Consider the following 18281-nt stretch of genomic DNA (forward strand, 5'->3'; position numbering starts at 1 on the left):
TGTTAAATTTGCTTTATTTATTATTTGGTGTTCATTCAAAGACTCAAATTAAATTGACCTTTCTCTTCTCTCCCTTTCACTCACAAAATAGAATCACAATGATTTACTCAATTTGCTTTAACATTACTTACCATGCTAATAGCCAACTTGTTGCTAAGCCTAATTATAAATATTCCATGAATGACATCGCCAATAATCATGACAGGATCTGCCCACCCTGTTCTTTCATGATCTGAAATAAACTTTTGTGAGTTATCGTTACAAAATACTGTTACAAGACTAGGCTGTTGGTTTTGTGTGACAGTGTTTGCTGTTGTTAATGTTATTAAAAATTAAAGTCTAACCAATGGAATTGCAGCTAAGAGGAACCATTTTGAATTAAAAAATGACTAGAACCTTTGACAAAAAGCACAAAAAAACTGAGTGTGAGTGTGTGTGTGTGTGTGTGTGTGTCTGTGTGTGCCTGTGCGTGTGTGTGTGTGTGTGTGTGTGTGTATACCCTGTGCTATGAGCTCCCTTCTTAGCAGTGGATAGAGGACAGGTTCTACTCCATCCATCTCTTGGATGATCAAAGTTTTCCCAAATCTCACTGCCAGCTCCAGGGATGTCATGAAGTTACTATCCTGGAGTTGGGACACAAACATACATATACTGTGTAAAAGTATTTCAGTATTTCAGTAGTATCAGGAGTTTCAGAATTGAGCAGTAATGAATACTCAATAGCACATGACTTGTAAAATCCAGCAAGAGTGCAAAAATCTAATTCATAAATGCTTCATCACTTCTTTTTGAAATGAAGGTTCCACCATGTTGTGTCTCAGTGGTGGATTATGAAAATGACCACAGGCAGAGTTTACAGCAGAATACTCACAGTAAGACTTACATATTCACATTACATTTCAGAACATGATAAATAGACTAATTTTGAAATGAGTAACACAAAATTATTATTATTATTTCTAGAGTTTGAATCAAGCAATCAAATCATCAGTCATTACATTCAAGAACTGTAAGGAATGGAGTGAGCAGCAAGGGAGGCTTAATCACACTAATTAAAGAGCATTGATGTAGTTTCTCCATTTGGCTTCATCAGACACAAATAGAAGAAACATCAATCAAGGAATAAAGGAAATTCAAAAATTAATCAAAGAAATGTTCTGGACAGAAATAGCTTAACAACCTCCTGCAAACATCACATTTAAGTGAACCATTGAACTGTTTAAATGTCATATATCAACTGACTGTGTGTGTGTGTGTGTGTGTGTGTGTGTGTGTGTGTGTGTGTGTGTATACCTGTTGGTTGATGACTTCAAGTCTGTTTTCTTTGAGATGTGTGCGTAGCCATTCAGTAGCTCGCGACGAAGGATCAATCAGGAACGGGCAGGCAACACTCTGACCAGGGAAGATTTTTAACTTAATTTCATACATGGTACAACTTGAGCTTCGACATGTGAGAAGAAGAGACACAGAGACAGTGAAGCTATGCTACACAGGTAATGGGCTGAGGGGATGAATGAGGGGCGGATGTCTTACCCGTAACTTCAGCGCATTAATCTTAAGGCAGCAATGGTAAAACAAAATAGAGACAAATGGAGGGAGGTTGAAAGGTGAGAGGATCAGGAGGGCAGTGTGTGATTTGACCAACAACATGGAAACAAATGCTGTACTTTGATGTCAAACAACAAAATTGCACATAACAGACCTTCTTAATGAGTAATACATTCTTTAACATAAAAAAAACAGGGAGAGAAAGAAGAGAAAATGGGGGAATAAATGAAATGCATATTAGTAAGTAGATTTAACTCTGTCAAACTGACAGGAGAAAGGCAGAGGAAGCTGGACAGAGATGAGTCCATGACTCACCTGTAGTATAACCAAAGCATTCTCCATGGAGAGGTCATCAGACGGCAGCCCTTGGCTCTTCCAAATTAACTGCTCACTTTCAGTGCATAGGAATGACCGCAAGTCAAACTCTGATATGACCACACACAAAAACACACACACAAACACAAACACACAAACACACACACAAACACATACACACAAACAAAAGAAAACGATTACTCCTACTGTCAAAAATGTTTTAGGTTAGCCCTTTTTAAATTTTGTCCATCCAATGTCCCTTTGTCTTAAAAAAATGTGTTGATCATAGATGATGATATTAAATTTGAAACATCAATCAATGAGGATGTTGAAATAAAATATGGATTTACTCTGTAGTCCGGACTGGGACATCCATGTCTCCAGACAGTGTCTTCTGCGGTCCTCAGGAGCTGCAGACAGATACGTGATGAAGGCTGCTGCGAGCATGGTCCTCATAGGAAGGGTATCCAATTCATTCTTTATTTCAGACATCTGACAGGAAGAGAGGCAAGGGTTGGGAAAGGGTCAAATAAGACAGACAGGGGGGGGGGAAGAAAAAGTTATGGAGGGAGACAGGCAGGGATGAGAGAGGAAGGCAAAACCAAGAGGAATAGGAGCAATTACAGGAAGGGATAGTGATGAAGACAGAGAAGAATAAAAAAAGAGGTGAGAGAAGTGTGAGTGGAAAGAAAGGAGAAGCGGGGAGGTAAAAAGGTCAATATAAAGGTACACAAGGTATAATATCTTATTCTGCATGTTCTTTAGACTGTGGGAAGAAACTCACACAAACACAGGAACCAACTCCACATGGAAAGACCTGAGCTGAATTTGAACCCGGGGCCTCAACTTAGGCTTTAGGGATTTCAGGACCATGTCATCTCTGGCTGGATACACACTCAAAGTCCGAACTCAGTTTGTCTGTCTGTCTGACATCGGACCACCTACCATACTTTGACTGAAAAGGTGTGTCTACTTTACATTACATTACGAGCATTTGGCAGACGCTTTTATCCAAAGCGACTTACATTACATTACCACCCTTCGCAGAGGGGGGAGCAATTGAGGGTTCGGTGCCTTGCTCAGGGGGACCTCGGCAGGGGCACGAACCGGCGACCCTCTGGTTCCCAAGCGGAAGCACTACCCACTGAGCCACCGCCTCCCTACTTCTGCTCCACTTTTCCTTGACTTCTATATCCCCTGCTATGTTTATCCCTCCCTTGCCCCGAAACACCTAAACAGCTTAGAGGCATTACCACACAGTGAAGGAAAGCCACCGCACAGTGGGCAAAAGAGTTAAGGATGAAGTGTGAGAGTATGAGTGTATGTCTGAGTATGGAAATACGTGAGTAGAGAGTAAATTGGCTCTTTGGTGCAGGCCTTGAGGGAGGTTATAAGTCTGAGGTTGTGTGTGAGTGTGTGTGTGGGTGGGTGCCTGCGTGCAAGTGAGTGTGTGCGACACCAAGTGCGAGTGCACGTGAGTGAGTGTGTCAGGATTAGATTGAGTGTTTTAATTAAAGTGCAGACAGATGCTGCGGAGAGGAGTAAAAACAGCCAGAAGGGACTTAAGACAGCAGGATCCATCCCCCTGTCACAAGCACACACACACACTCACAGAAACAAACACACACACAAACATTTGTGCTCCAGTGCATTCACAATCACCTCCTGTTGCTCTTACATGGTAAATGAGTCCGTCTCTGAGTAAAAATCTATAACCATTCACCGCAACACACAAACACCTACCTGTTCATTCCATCGTGTGTGCTCTCCATCCAGTTGGGATATGAGCTGCTGGGCAGCAGTGATTGTGTCCTGAGCTTTTGTCACCTCAGCCTCCAACTTTGCTGCCTCTGCTGTGTGGCACTGAAACCTGATGAATGAGGGAACAAGATGAAAGAGATCTTAAATTGTTTCTGTGTCCTTGAAAGACATGCAGGGTCTGTTTAGTGTGTTTTTAACTTATTAAACTGATTTCAGATATATAATTTGGCATCAATTTGTAACAACCTCCACAGAAAACCATAAAAAACTGACAACATATCCCTAATTTTGATTCATAAGAGAAGTTGACAGCTCTGTAATTGCTGTGCACCTCATCATTGTGGAATATAAAAATGTCATCCAGAAAAGTCTTGAAAAAGTGGAGCGGCTTAAATTCAAATGACAAAAAGTACACATATGAGGTGAAAATGTGAAATTAAATGGTAATGGAAGATAAGAAAGCTGCAGTCAAAAAGCCATAATACAGGGGGAGAGAAGGAGAGAGAAATGGAGAGGAAGATAAATGGCAGGCAACCTAGATGTTTGGAGAAATCGTTTAAGGAAAAGGAGTGGGAAGAATCTCATATGTATGTCACTTTGGATAAAAGCGTCTGCCAAATTACTAAATGTAAATGTAAATGAAAGATAGAAAGGAGGAGTGAGTGAGTGAGTGAGTGAGTCAAGTCAAGTTTATTTGTATAGCCAAATATCACATTGAGTCAATTTGTTCATCTCTGACGGAATCGTTTGTATTTTAGTCAAATTGAATTCAGAGCTAACTATAAATGGATGATAAGCACAGTGAGGCTGACGTAAATTTAGGAGCTGGGGTTGTTGTTTACGACCTTTGAGGGTTAATTTAATACAATAATTGTGGATGACATGTGATGAAGGTAAAAAAAAAAAATACAGGGTAGGGGTGAAAATAAGGCTGGAAAACTGGAGGAAGGCATACTTCTCTTTCAACTCATTCACTTTGGCTCCAACAGAGTTCAGCTGCTCCTCAAGCTTGTTCTTCCTGTTTTCAGTTTTCCTCAGGTTTCTGGACACACATGCACAAACAAACAAAGTTAAGTATCTAATCATGTGCATCATAACATGTAAATCTACAAAGTCAAATATCGAATCATTCATGGCTGATGTCTGGGTGTGCTGTATTCTATGCGTATGTTGTTCGATGTGCTCTTTGTGTGTTCATGAAAAGTACATGTATGTTGGATATGTGATGGTGTGACTGTACTCTTACTCCAGCAGTCCGGCCTGCTCTCTCTCCAGTGGTTCTATCCTCTCGAGGACATGGGAGTACTGGACGTTGGCTCTGACCCAGGCGGCCAGAGGAGCAGCAGCCGCACTTGCACGCTTTGCATTCTGACCAGAACGACAAGATGCCAGCATCACAGATATTATAACAAACTCAACAGCAGTATATTCATTCAGCAAATCGAATCAATAAGGGGCTAATGACATCATGTATATATTATCATATACATATAATTGTCATTCTGCTGATCATTGCTAGCTGACCTTGGGGTCGAAGGAGGCCTTGTTCCTAGTGAGCAGTTCCTCCACACTTTGGCGAATCTCAGGGTTGATGTTCCTGGCTTCAAATGTAACTATGTCCTCCCTGACACCTCGCTTAGCCAGGAAGCTAAGAACAGAGGTGGAAAGAAAACCAGATGAAGATGGAGAGGTTTGGAGATGGGAGAGGAGATAAGGGAGACAAGGAAAACAAAACACTAAGACAACAAAGACAATTTGTTTGATTTTGTTTCAAACTAAAAAATGAGGCAGTTACTGCTAGTTCAAGTCTAAAAGCTTTTTCATCTCAAATTAAGAGCAACCAGTGGCGAGCAAGTCATTAATGTGTTAGTCATACTAAGATGATGCATTGCTACAATACCCAAACGCACAATAGGGTGGATTGATGTTGGAAATTAGTTGGGCAGATTGTTTTGTTTTTTTCATTTAAGATTTCCTCCAAAATCTACTTTTTATTGCATCATTTGCAATAAACAGATAAATAAACATATATTTTCTCTGTTGATTTTATTTTTGTGAGATTGTTCAGGACTATGAGGCGTTGAACAACTTATTCAGTCACTCCTTCCCAAGTTGCGATCTCATACCTCTCTCCCCCACCCCTTCCCATCTTTCTTCTCATTTCTCTTTCGCTCTCTCACACACAAATCCTGCGCTACACCATGAGCTGTTGAACATGGTTGTCAGTTTAATTACACCTATGGCCTTCTCTACGGTGCACCCATCCCTCATTTTCTTGCCCTTCCATTCTCTATCCGGTTAGACATTCCCTCTGCTGTCCCTCACATCATTCTGGTCTCACCTCTTCATGCTGACCCAGGACGTGTCAAAGATGCCCATCAGTCTCAGAACCCCCTCCAGGATGTCTCTAATGACATCAGGGGGCATGCGGAGGGAGCGGATTTCAGAGAGGGCCTCAGGCTTGATGTTCCCCACTGCACATTTTGCTTCATCTACCAAAGGCTGAAAGGCAGCAATGGTGCGAAGAGGAAGTGATACACAGGGAGAAGGGACGACAAGAATGAAAAAGGTAGAAAGCAACAGGGACACGTGTGTAATGTTACAATTCTCACATGGAACATACCTGTACTTCTTTCAGCTCGTCGTCTATTTTAGCCTTTCGCTCTTCAATCTTGGATACTTCTTGAGCCATTTTTCCTTTAATCTTCTCCATTTCTGTCTTCTGGTCACTGGCATTCTAGATATGACAAAAAGTTACAAAATGTTCCTGAAGCTGGTTTGAAAATACACTATAGCCTTAAGATGACGCAGGGAGAAGAAAGAACGGAAGAACGGCTTTATAGGTCATTGTCGTTTATACCTGATTAGCAATTGCTCCCTCTGAAATAAACTATAGCAACATACTTCTTGGAGTATTGGAGTATTTGAATCTTGGAGCATCATTAGCAGATAGATAAAGCATTTTCTGAAAACAAACCTAAACCCAGGTTCAGCATAGACTGTACAAACTGATCTGAAACACAGTGTACCGTATCTGGGGCCTTCTGCTTAGTATTTGAGAATCTTACCTCAACAGATACTGTGTGGAACATGGAAAAAAGCAATCATCCAAGTTATTATATCCAAGTTATCAAAGTATCTGAGTTATTATGTGCCTCAATATTGCAAGATTCACTGAACAGACAAATTAAATAAAGAGGTAATTTCTGAAAATGTTCTAATATGGTTTGGGTACAACCCCAAGTCGTCAGTGTAAAGATGACAGGTGTGGATTTGAGTCAGAGTAAGGCACCGCACCTGAGATTGAAAAGAGAAACGGAGGATAAATGTTTGGCATTTTATCTCTCACACTTGATGTCCCATGACTACAGCTGTCATTTGGCTCTCTGCCATGTTTCTGTCTCTACCAGATCTATATCACTCCTCCACATGCTTGTTCCACCATTCATCCTTTTGTCCTAGTCCACTTCCTTCCCCCGTCCTCCCTGCTGTCTCCCTCTCTACAGGAGACATAGCTGCTGGAGCCCAAAGGAATTTATCTAGCCCTTAATTATCATTCTAGAAACTGACTGAACTCAAAGTTTCTGTGTCTTTTGTTGCTTGTTTCTCTCTCTCCCTGTTTCCCCAACTCCCAAATCACTCTGAAAGCAGATTCCCTATAGAGTTAACAACAAGATATCATAACTAACCAACACAGTTTGGCTTTCTTTCTTCTTTTCTCACTCAGAACCCTCCTTCTATCCATACAGCTTCCTACCCATCCATTTTCCAAGCGTGGCCACTCGAAGGAAATGAAATCATGGGTATCAAGAGAGAAAAGCTTGCGAGGAGTTATACAACGAAGAAGCTCACACACAACCACAAACTACATAAACAGTGTCTTCAAAGTGAGGGGGGTTAAGCCGTGGGAAATCCAGTAACTGGCAAAAATACAGGACAGTCAGTATACCTGGCAGAGGATGCCGAGATGCTGCGACGCCCACCAGAGAAATGCTATCTACTTTGTGGAGAGGGGAGCACTGAGAGTTCAGGAGAGGACAGATACGACTTGGAGGAGACAGGAAATCCTGCAGGACTGCAAACGTGGCTGCCACTGAGCATCACAGAGACACACACACACACTGCCACACATAAATACAGACACGTGCGCACATGGTTGTATTCACACACACACCTGCATGGAGGTGGTGATTTCCTGCAGGGCAGAGTCTGCCTCCTGTTGTTTGGTCTTCAGCAGTGTGCTTTGCTCCGCCGCTCGCCTTTTCAGTTCATCGACCAGCGCTTTAGCTTCATTCAGTTTAGATACACCTGCCTGCAAGATCATGTTAAGATTGGAAAGGTATGAGCTATGCCAACAACATTTAAGCAAGCAAAAATACAATTATTCTGTATATGAAATGTTTTAGACCACCAGCCATCCCTGCTAGCTGTATCTCTTTGGTTGGATATTTAATCCCATGCATGTCTTTGGCCACATAAAGCATGGAGCTGTTACCGTACCTGCAGATGCTGTTGCCTGGTTGTGAGCTGACTTTGCTTCTTGCTATACAGTGTAGTGTAAATATTCAGGAAGGCCATGTACTGGCTTGGAGTTGCACCGTGTTCTTTACAAGACTCATGGACCATTACGAACAGGTGACAAAGGTCTCCCTGGCTCCCTGAACCTGCTGAGGGGAGAGGGGAAAAACTCCATAAGCTCAAGATTTGCATGCACTCAACTTAAACTAAACCATACTTATCTTCAATTTAACTCAGGAATGAATCAAATTACAAAAACAGAAACTTAAAAGTAATGCCTTCCTGACTGAATAGGCCAATTGTAAAACCTTTGCAATTTCATATAGAACTGCTTCACAGACTTCTGAATCGAATAATAATTCCTTGTCTTGGCTGCAGGAAAAAAGCAATTAGTCAGATTGCTATGGTGATAATTTAGTGTGCAGTGAAATATCTACTTAGTAGATATTCAATATGCAAGAGCACTAGGAAAGAAGTGTAACTAGGGATCTGGCACAAGAAAAACAAAAAATTAAACTGACTGTCATCTTGTTTGTTTTTTTTAAACAATCAAATCAAGTTTATCAAAGTGAGTGAGTACAGACCTGAGCTGTTCCTCTTTATGGCCTTTTCTCCTTCATTTTTCTCCCCTCCTCCTTCCGTCTTTGCCAGGAGGAGCTCCGGAATCTGAAGAGGTATCAGTGCAAAAACAATACCATCAACTCAGACAGAATCCAATATATCGGGAGTTGATTATGTCACATTTTTTCCTTCCATACTTTCAAATAACATCCTGTACATGTGTGGGATGTGGCGTGAATATTGATTGAGTATACAAATTATTATAATAAATACCATTCTGAATGCACATATGATTTGATTATTGCATTCGCTAACGTTTAAGTGCTGTTTAACTGAATTTATTCTATTGAAAACATGTTGTTACTTCACTCTTGTCCCTCTCCTGCTTGTCCACCTCTAACCTTTTTCATGCTGCTTTCAGACCATCCTTCCATCCACTGGACAGAACACTTCCTGTAGAAAGCTGGGTTGCTCTCACAGTTGATGGTGAAGTTGGAGTTGGAGCAGTCCATGACCAGAATAATGTGGAGGTTATGCTGGATTCCTAAATTGTGAGAAGGAAAGCAGAGATTGCTTGATAACGTGATGTTTTTGGTCATCGATATTGTCTTCCTGCACCTCCCTAACTGTGGTGGAGAGTGAGGTTAAGCAGAATCCTAATTCCTCCTATTAATCCTATTGCTTGCTTTGACAGACCTAACACTTCCCCTCTGAAGGAGCAACTGCAGCATCTCTACAACATAAATATAACTGCACAGCATAAGATCACAGAACTTCATACAGAATAGTTGATTGAATACTAGATTGGCACAGACCAGTAGACAGATTAATAGACAGATGGAGACAGATGGAAGTAGCACCGTTAGGATACTGACTGTATGAGAAATAATTGTAGAGTGGTCCCGTAAAGCCATCCTGTGAAGCAGCGTCTTTGAGGGTTGAGAGGAGAGGTTCTAGTTCCTCTGGGGTGTACAGACCTGGAACTTCACCTGAAACATGAAACAAATACTTGTTTGAGCAGGTGTGATCTGAAAGTGGGCCACTTGGGCCCTTGGGATCAACACCTTGGGCCATGTGTTGATCTAATGATTGGTAAGATATGTGTTGTAACATTTAGTAAAACAGTAGCTCTGCCCCAATGCAAGTGTCATGACTGTGAGTCAACAGTATTGCAGTATTGATACAGAGTCTTCTGAGGATAATGCTGGAAAAGCATTCCCCTTCCTGACACACTGAAACAAATGTTGAGAACCATCAGTACTACATGACAAACTACTCACCAACTCTCACCTCTCCTAATTTTACCCTTAAGATTAATGTGGACCTTAACCAGATACACCCCCTTCACCTTGTTTTGAAAGAAAATGACAATTCAAATCTTTACAGGCCAAAAGTGAAGCTGTGCAAGTGAATCTCTTCCTGTCCCACTGTCTCACACAAACACACACAGACACACAGACACCCAGGCACACAGAGAAGAGAGTACACAGACCTGAAGATAGCAGGCTGTTCACCATCTCTAAAAAGGCTGGGTGGACAAATTGATAATCTTCCAACAGAAGAACCACCTGTTGGCCCTCCAGGCCTGCAAGCTGCATCACCTATACAAATACACACACACATACACACACATATATACAGGTTATTCTGACACCAAACAGTTTTAACTAGCAATACATTTCCACAGTAAGTGGCCAATCTTACCATCTTGAGATCATTGTTGAAATGCTTAAGAGTGTAACCACGTGAGATCTTGGGGGTGTACAGTGTGTATCCATGCATGTGTGACACCAGACAGGCGGCAGTGTGCCGACCCACTCCGCTCCGTCCCGCCAACAACAGAGAGCCTCCGGGTCTGCTTAAGACCCGATCCACCCTGGACACAAAGTCACACACCTCCCAGAACAGAAGAAGATCCAGTTCTTTGTTATCACGACTGTACAGCACTACTGCCTAGAAGGGGACAACCAAGGGCAGAAAGACAACAATGGGTGAGAAGATGCGCACACACACTCTCTTGGGCATGCAACACACCCATCCACCCACCCACCCACCCACCCACCCACCCACACCCACACACACACACACACACACACACACACACACACGCACACACACACACACACACACACATTAAGATAACCGCATCAGTGACCGAGCAAGATTAAAGCAGATACATGCAGACATAAGCCCCCAAGCATGACCGCACACAAACCCAGGACAACATGTCGTTCACCACACTGTACCTTCTGAATAACTTGTTTTAGGTCAGCAGAATCCAGGCGTCCTAGTTGTTTACCATGAGGAGGCAGAGACTGGCCTGGAGCCATCACCGCCCCCTCAGACGCACCCCATGTTACATAGAAACCATCTAAACCAAGGGGATACATTATGATTCTGTTAGTAACACGCCCACATATATGCAAATCAAGTGAACAACTACAAAGGGGGAGACCAAAACACAATAACATAAGCATTGCAGAGGCAGCAGATCAAGATAAATAAGGGCGTGTGTGTGAATTATGCCATCCAGTACAACACCACCACTAATCACAGGCTCAAATATGGTAAGCTACACACTGGACTTGCATGGAGGTGTGTATAACTATCCCATACCTGTCATGTTGTCAAGCGCATCAGAGCTCCAATCCCCCCGTATGATGGAGGAGAGGATGTTATCAAAGGTGTGGCCGTCTTTGGAGGACACTAGTCGGTCTCTGAACAGCCTCCTGGCCTCATAGGCTACGACCTCCAACACGCTGTCTGTCACGTTAGATTGAGCTGTGAGGAATGGAACAGCATACATATTTGGGTGAATTCACTTGAAGATAGCAAAGCATGCATACTCATTTCATTATAATTCAGCTCTCTGCTACGAAGGCCACGAACAGCCACTAGCTGAGACCAAGAGAGTCTAGGGGGAACAACTGGAGACCTCATTGGGGACTGGCTTCAACAGTGTCTGTCACATTATATTAAAAGTGGAAGACAGTCGCTCCATGGCTTTCTCTGCAAAATAAACTTTAAGCAATACATTAAAATGCTAAGTCGCCTTGCCAAAAATATTCTACGCCTATGTGATGGATTTTAAATTCTAGCCCAAATCCTCCACACTTGCAAATCTACAGTTTATAAATACAGCAAAAAATAATGTAGTACGGTATACGAGAACAACTCAACTAACTTTGCCAACCATATGCATGACCTCATCTCCATCAATATGGGGAATATTGATGGAGTATATCCGCCTCCAGGTATCAGAGGCATTTGGAGATACATATTAACACCAAAAATAACACTATTAAACAAGATAAGACATAAGAAAAGCTTCACAATTAAACTCACCACACACATACATAAAGATATCAATGGGGGGGAAATGGAGGAAGCGGAGTTGTTACATACCAAAAAGGAAGGTAAGCAGTCGAGAAGGGGAGAGGAAGAAAGAAGTCAGAGTAAGTTAAAAAATTGATGAGCATAGGAAAAGAGAAGTTTGTCTGCTGACGCGTTTAATTAAAATAAATGATTGGACTCACTATCACAGCGGGAACACATTGCAGAGGGAGAGAGCGGGTGACATAGGGAGAGATGAGAGGACAGCAAAGGGAGAGGATGATAAAAGAGGGGGAGACAGACGAGTGGCAGAGAGGAAGTGAGGAAAGAAAGCAGGGAAGAGAGAGAGAGTGTGAATAGAGGAGGTGAGGGCTGGAGAAAGGAACTCTCTCTAAGCTAAAATAATACTGACAGGAAACTAAGCCTTCCGAGGCTGTCTCTCATTCTGGCATTAAAACAGTTAAGAGTTATTGATCGATTAGTTTCAATTCCTTAAGGACAGCCAAATTATTTGTCTATGTGGACACCAACAGATTTGCAGTCAATCAGACAGTCGTTAAGAACTAACTTTCAACTTGTTTTTCCATACAGTAGTGTTCCTGAAAAGTTAAGGTCAGGATGATGGAAGCATGGCAACAGAATGCTAAGAACAGAAAAACACCTCCAGATAACAGAAGTTGTCCCACGATATCAAGATGTGTATTATCATGCATTTTGTAACTGGCTGGTGTTCATTTCATATCAAGCTCACATACAAAAGAGAGAAGCATCAATGTGAACTTGAAGTGGCTTTGGTTCATTATGTCTGTGAGTCTGAGACCTGTAGATGTTTGCTTACCTGCAGTGAGGTCATAGCGCATCAGGCTAAGGACCCACTCTGTGAGGATACAGGGGGTGAATAGATAGTGACTGTGGTCATCCACTGTAAATTTGGCTTTAACCTGTAAAAAATAAATAAATAAATAAAAAGAATTTTAAAAAGATTGGTGACAACATACATGCACACTGGTTCAGGGGCATTGGATGTGATGTCACCCTTGTGTGTGGTATGTGTAGGGACATTCTGTGTACTCACATTATGCCTGTTGTGTTTATAGACCTTCAACAGCTTCCCCAGTGTTAGGCTTGGTCAAATCAAGAATTGAGGTTGAGGTGCAAAAAGAGTAATTGTGCTGTGCTGCATGTACCTGTTCATAAAGCTGCACCAGAGAGCCAGCCAGTTGGTGGGTTTTCCCAGTGCTGGCCCAGGCTGCCTGGCTTCCCAGGCTGTGCTGGAGGACTGGCTGCAAGTATGCCGAGTAGATTGTCTGCAGCTGCTCCCTATCTGGATAACTGAGGACACAGACAGAGAAGCAGATAAATACAGAGATGCAGGAAAAAGAGAGGGAATTGGAGTCACAGTAAAAACAGGTAGAGTGCAAGACAGAGGGGTGATGAGAAACAGGGACAGGGAAGGAGAAAGCGATTTGTGGGCATGCACAAATCGCAAATATTTGCTTTCACTTCGCAGTGTACTGGTGCACAACACTCACTCTATGGTGCAGATGCGTACTATCGAGGAGAAGCGGGAGGTGAGCTTGTGGCTCCCCACGGCGCCCCCTGTTGACATGGATGCCACCACTTGGATGTTCTCGAGACTCACCCACTCCAGATTTTCATCATAAAATCCCTTATATGTCAACACCTGGCGAAGAGACAAGGGGTGAGGGTGGCGGGGAATAAAAAATTATGTGAAACGTACACCAAATTAAGTACCAAGTAAGTGTGATCTCAGCAGCGATAATGCCCGGCTGATCAACTGTTCCAATCCTTATACATGGCTTTTTCTTATATTTGGAAAGGTCTTGTGTTCTAATTATCCTCAGATAACCCATCTTGGAAACTTAAGAAATGTCTGTAGGAAACTTTCATAACATTCAAAAAGCCTGGAAGAAAGCCCTCAAGCTATTTCCAATGTTACAGAAGAAAAGCCCTGAGCTGGACTTAATGAGATGTCATAGTTTGTGAGTCTTTGAGGGCAAACATCTATATGTCTATTTGTTTTTTTGTATTCTGTATTCTGTTAATTCACTGTGTTTATCGTCTATACCTGCTGCAGGAATGAGGTCAGGTTGCTGGTGCCCCATTTGTCAGGTTTGGGGAGGTTGATGTCCTTCAAGTAAAGAACCAGGTTTTCACAGTCTTTGGGTCTGTAGGCACGCCCGGTGTTAGAGCTGAGCAGCAGACAGGTCTGGCTGAGCTTCTGCAGGACGTGGCGAGAAGAGGTCTGGGCACTGCAGTGAACCACAGCGACTTGGGTAGACCTCAGCTGAGAGAAGGCGTAGCGTAGCAACATGCTAAAAAAAGAATCAACACAGAGGACAGAAAGGTTGTGATACATTTCAAGAAATACACATATACACACATTTTGTGAGGGTGCAAACAAAGAATAATCTCTAAGTCAAGTGTGTGTGTGTGTGTGTGTGTGTGTGTGTGTGTGTGTGTGTGTGTACATATTCATTGCAGTGCCAGTGTGTGTAAATTCATTAGATTTTTAGGTGACAAACTCAGTGTCTTGTTGGCACAGCGACCTTTGGGTGGGAGTGTGGCAAGACAAGAGGATTAGAAAGGGAGACGCATAAGGCTCAACTGGAGTGTAAAAGGCAAACCAGAGACCCCGACTTCCTGGAAACCCTCTGGGGAGGGAAGCAATTACTTTTGAAGCGATGACTCTCGGCATACACATACATAAGCTTGTTCACATATGAAGGAAAAAACATGGACACACAGCTGCTGACCTTCAATCGGACTCGTCTGTGTCTTTTCAAGGAAAAGGTCAAGCCTTGAATAAAAGAAGCATGGATATTGATGTGCTTGTGTCACATTCGAGTGCTTTCGTCTCACAATCCATAACACACACCTCATCCACCATGACCTCACTAAGCCTTCTTCAAATAAGGTTCGCCAAGGACAGTGTCCACTCCTCAATTTATAATAGAGGAATAAGAAAACATTGATTTCCAAAAAGTAATACTGTTAAGTAAAGGAATCAGGACCTGCATAATGACCGAGATGTTCAATCAGTATTGTACAATACAGATGTGTGTGAGGATGAGTTTCATTTTCATTAAAGTGTATTATAAAAAGGCAGCTTTGTGTTTGCAAGCAGATATTGGATATAAGCATGCAAGTTGACAAGCACAGCTGTTTGTGTATATAAACAGCAAGATTCAAATAATGATACTGCATATGTGTGAATGTGTGTGCTTTTGCGTATGTGTGTACTTACCCCTTGCCACAGCCCTCAGGCCCCACCACCATGAAGGGCTGTCTATGTTGAGCGCTGAGCCACGGACAGAAGCACTGCAGGCCTCTCTGCATATCTGGAGTCTCAATGACTGGGAGTGTGTGTGTGTGTGAGAGCTGTTCCAGAGTGAGACCATCAAGCCGCTGGAATGTATAAGCTGCGAGATGGCCAGTGACAGGGTCAAAGTAGGTATCTAGTGGTTTTTTGTGGTCTGGTGGGTTTTCTCTGGCCCAGCTCAGCAACTAGGGGACGAGACGGAGAATGATCACACTCACATTCAAGGACTTCACATCAGCAGGTGTCCACAAGGTGCATATCCTTCATGAAGACTGCAGTGCTCGCTTGCTTCTATTTCTGTTTATCACTTCAAAACAAAACCCCTGAGACCAAATATATATTTTGAACTCCAAAAGATCACTATGACTTGTAGTAGACTTGTATGAGTCCTGGCAGTGAGATATACTGGGCACAAAGTTGACAAACTGACCTAAGGTTCTAGATGAAAGGCTAGGAGCTCAACAGAGATCAATCATTTCATTCATCCTCTATGGATGGAGTATTAAAAAAAACACATCCTTACCTCCTTGGCAAACTCCTGTCGTGTTTTGAAGTTGAGGTTTCCTCCCAAACCCCTCAAGAGGCTGACGATGAACTGACCTCTCTCTGTCACACCACTGAGGTGGGACAGACCATTTAAAACTGTACCCACAAGGCTCGTCTCCACCACAAAATCATTCTGATGAAAAGAAGAAGAACAGAGATAAAGTCCTGGAAAGCACTATTTATGTTGATATGATTCATAATTTGTCAAGAGTGAAGTAGAGAGTGATACAACGATGTAACAAAGACAACATATTGTGATGAACTGTGTGAATTTATTTAGAAACCTCTCCATTTTTGCCAAACAGAAGAGGCAGTGATATTGTTATTATATAAATGTCTGTTTCCATGCTGTTCAGTTCAGTGACTGCTTGACATTTCATAGCAAAGCCTGGAGTCCAAGCTTTTACCTGTTTGAGGACCCAGTCAAGGCCTTGGTGGAAGTAGTCTCCCAGCCAATTTTCTAGGTTACTGCGGCAATCTTCTGGCTGCCCCCTCAACCATGACTTCAGCAAGGCACCCACATCAATGTCTTCATCACTAGAGATTGAGGGGAAAAGAGTGAGAAAAGAAAACACATCCACAAAGGATACACATCCCGAGCACTGACAAACTGACTCAGCAATGACCACAACCAACCTGAGAAAGATCATGCCCATACGGGAGATGGTAGCTGGAGAGGCACAGCTAAGATCATGAGTCTCAAACAGGAAGTTAACGTTGGGTCCAAATTGGATGCGTTCTCCGCTAGGCATGGTCAATAGCCGATTATCATCCAGCACAGAGTTCAGGCTCTCAATCCATTCTGGGTCGATGTCTCCATCACACACGATCCAGGAGCTCACCTCTAAAAAACACAAAGATACACGTGCACATTTACATAGGGTTTGTGGGAGAAGAGGTGTAGATGGCAAATGCTTCTCACCTCTCTTGCAGGAATCGCCGGTAGCAAACCTGACTTTATTTATATTGTAAAAAGGCTTTTCGAGGCTACAAATGACCTTGTTGCAATCATGTTAAACGGACATGTCTCCTCCTCACCCTGTGGTTCTCTAACAACATTCCTGGCGCTGTGTGTGAGGACACCATCAGCCCATTCTCTGGTGTCCATGTCAATATGCCCCAGCAGCTGTTGTCTAGGCATGGCCTTGGGGTTCATTGTGTACTGCTTCACCTGGCAAAAACACAACAGATCGGCAGGAAATGACATGTTGCATGTTTACCTTTGCGGGAGATATGTGGAATAATAGGAGGGTCTTGGGGTCTTACCACTTTGCCGGTCTTGCTGAGAGCAGCCCTGAGCATCCTCCAAAGAGTAGACTTCCCTGCTCCACTTGGTCCGACGATCACTACGCCCATACGCTGTCTCAACTGCTCATAGAGCTCCAGAGCCTTCTTAAGCTACACAGAGATGGATGGTAGTTTATCAGACTGGATACTAGACCGTGCTTAGATACCAATATCAGAGTATTTATGCAAACACACCTGGCCGGGTATGAGCTGAAGTCGTGCCTCTTTGTAGACTTCCTCCAGTGCACGCTTTATGATCTGGTCGTCCACGTCTGTGAAATTAACTCCAGCAAAGACGTCTTTGACCAGAGCATCAAATCTGGAGCTGTCAGCGAATGTCAGCTTGGACATAGTGTTCAGTCTTAATGCCTGCACCACCAGACCACTCTCCTCGACTACATGAGACAAAGAGACACTGATTTCACTTCCATCCTGATTTGTAACTGATTAATCAAGCTGAGGAAGAGAAGGAGTGAAAGAATTTGTAAAATAGTATTTACTCATAGTAGCGAGAAAGGAAGAGTTTGGTGACAAAGCAGTGAATCCCTTCAATAAAATAAACTTGTGACATGACAGTCTGATATTCTTTTACAATACTTACGTTGCTTGAATTCTAAATTACTTGGCTAGACTACACACATAAGCAAACATAACAAACCCTCATTGACAGACAGCCAGCAGCAGTGTGCACTATGAGTGTGTCAGACAGATAAAGGACAGAAGTGGGGGGAAATAGGGATTCATGAGAGAGGGGGGAGGTTTAACAAAAAGCAGATAGGAAAATCGAGAGAAGAGTGACTAAACAAATAGATACAGGGGGGGTGAAGGTGGAGTGAGAAAAAGTGAGTCAAGACAAGGGTGATACTGACAGCCATGTATCAAGAGAGAGCTAACAACAGGTCAGGAGGATGGGGAAGGAGGGAGAACGTATAGGGCCAGAGAGGGATTGAAGCTGAAGACAACAGCTATTAAGCCAAGTGTATTGGAATGGGAAAATGGAGAAGGACAAAGGGACAAACACTATAAAAAGCTTGAGGAAGGTTTTTAAAGATTCTTCTTCTTTTTAAAG

General features: G+C 42.8%; 1 protein-coding gene across 3 annotated transcripts in view; it reads right to left on the reverse strand.

Annotated features, from left to right (window-relative positions):
* Positions 1–18281, reverse strand: part of dync2h1 (dynein cytoplasmic 2 heavy chain 1) — a 74384-nt gene that overhangs the window by 39303 nt on the left and 16800 nt on the right. For 2 of the 3 annotated variants that reach the window (XM_076146059.1, XM_076146062.1), the window contains exons 41-70: positions 17408–17607; positions 17192–17323; positions 16964–17096; positions 16562–16769; positions 16333–16462; positions 15903–16058; positions 15305–15564; positions 14126–14372; positions 13569–13720; positions 13224–13368; positions 12875–12977; positions 11320–11484; positions 10950–11074; positions 10408–10656; positions 10196–10304; positions 9579–9692; positions 9105–9247; positions 8727–8808; positions 8125–8291; positions 7799–7936; positions 6248–6361; positions 5966–6126; positions 5149–5272; positions 4871–4992; positions 4580–4666; positions 3607–3733; positions 2214–2355; positions 1864–1973; positions 1294–1392; positions 500–623 (exon numbers count right to left, since the gene is read on the reverse strand). In XM_076146059.1, the coding sequence (XP_076002174.1) occupies positions 500–623; positions 1294–1392; positions 1864–1973; positions 2214–2355; positions 3607–3733; positions 4580–4666; positions 4871–4992; positions 5149–5272; positions 5966–6126; positions 6248–6361; positions 7799–7936; positions 8125–8291; positions 8727–8808; positions 9105–9247; positions 9579–9692; positions 10196–10304; positions 10408–10656; positions 10950–11074; positions 11320–11484; positions 12875–12977; positions 13224–13368; positions 13569–13720; positions 14126–14372; positions 15305–15564; positions 15903–16058; positions 16333–16462; positions 16562–16769; positions 16964–17096; positions 17192–17323; positions 17408–17607 (4368 nt within the window). The remainder of the gene's footprint in view (positions 1–499; positions 624–1293; positions 1393–1863; positions 1974–2213; positions 2356–3606; positions 3734–4579; positions 4667–4870; positions 4993–5148; positions 5273–5965; positions 6127–6247; positions 6362–7798; positions 7937–8124; positions 8292–8726; positions 8809–9104; positions 9248–9578; positions 9693–10195; positions 10305–10407; positions 10657–10949; positions 11075–11319; positions 11485–12874; positions 12978–13223; positions 13369–13568; positions 13721–14125; positions 14373–15304; positions 15565–15902; positions 16059–16332; positions 16463–16561; positions 16770–16963; positions 17097–17191; positions 17324–17407; positions 17608–18281) is intronic. The other variant, XM_076146061.1, reaches the window with a different exon arrangement.

The sequence above is a fragment of the Genypterus blacodes genome, unplaced genomic scaffold (assembly GCF_046128005.1).
Source record: "Genypterus blacodes isolate CSIRO-AG114 ecotype Tasmania unplaced genomic scaffold, CSIRO-AGI_Gbla_v1 ptg000032l_1, whole genome shotgun sequence".
Lineage (NCBI taxonomy): Eukaryota > Metazoa > Chordata > Actinopteri > Ophidiiformes > Ophidiidae > Genypterus > Genypterus blacodes.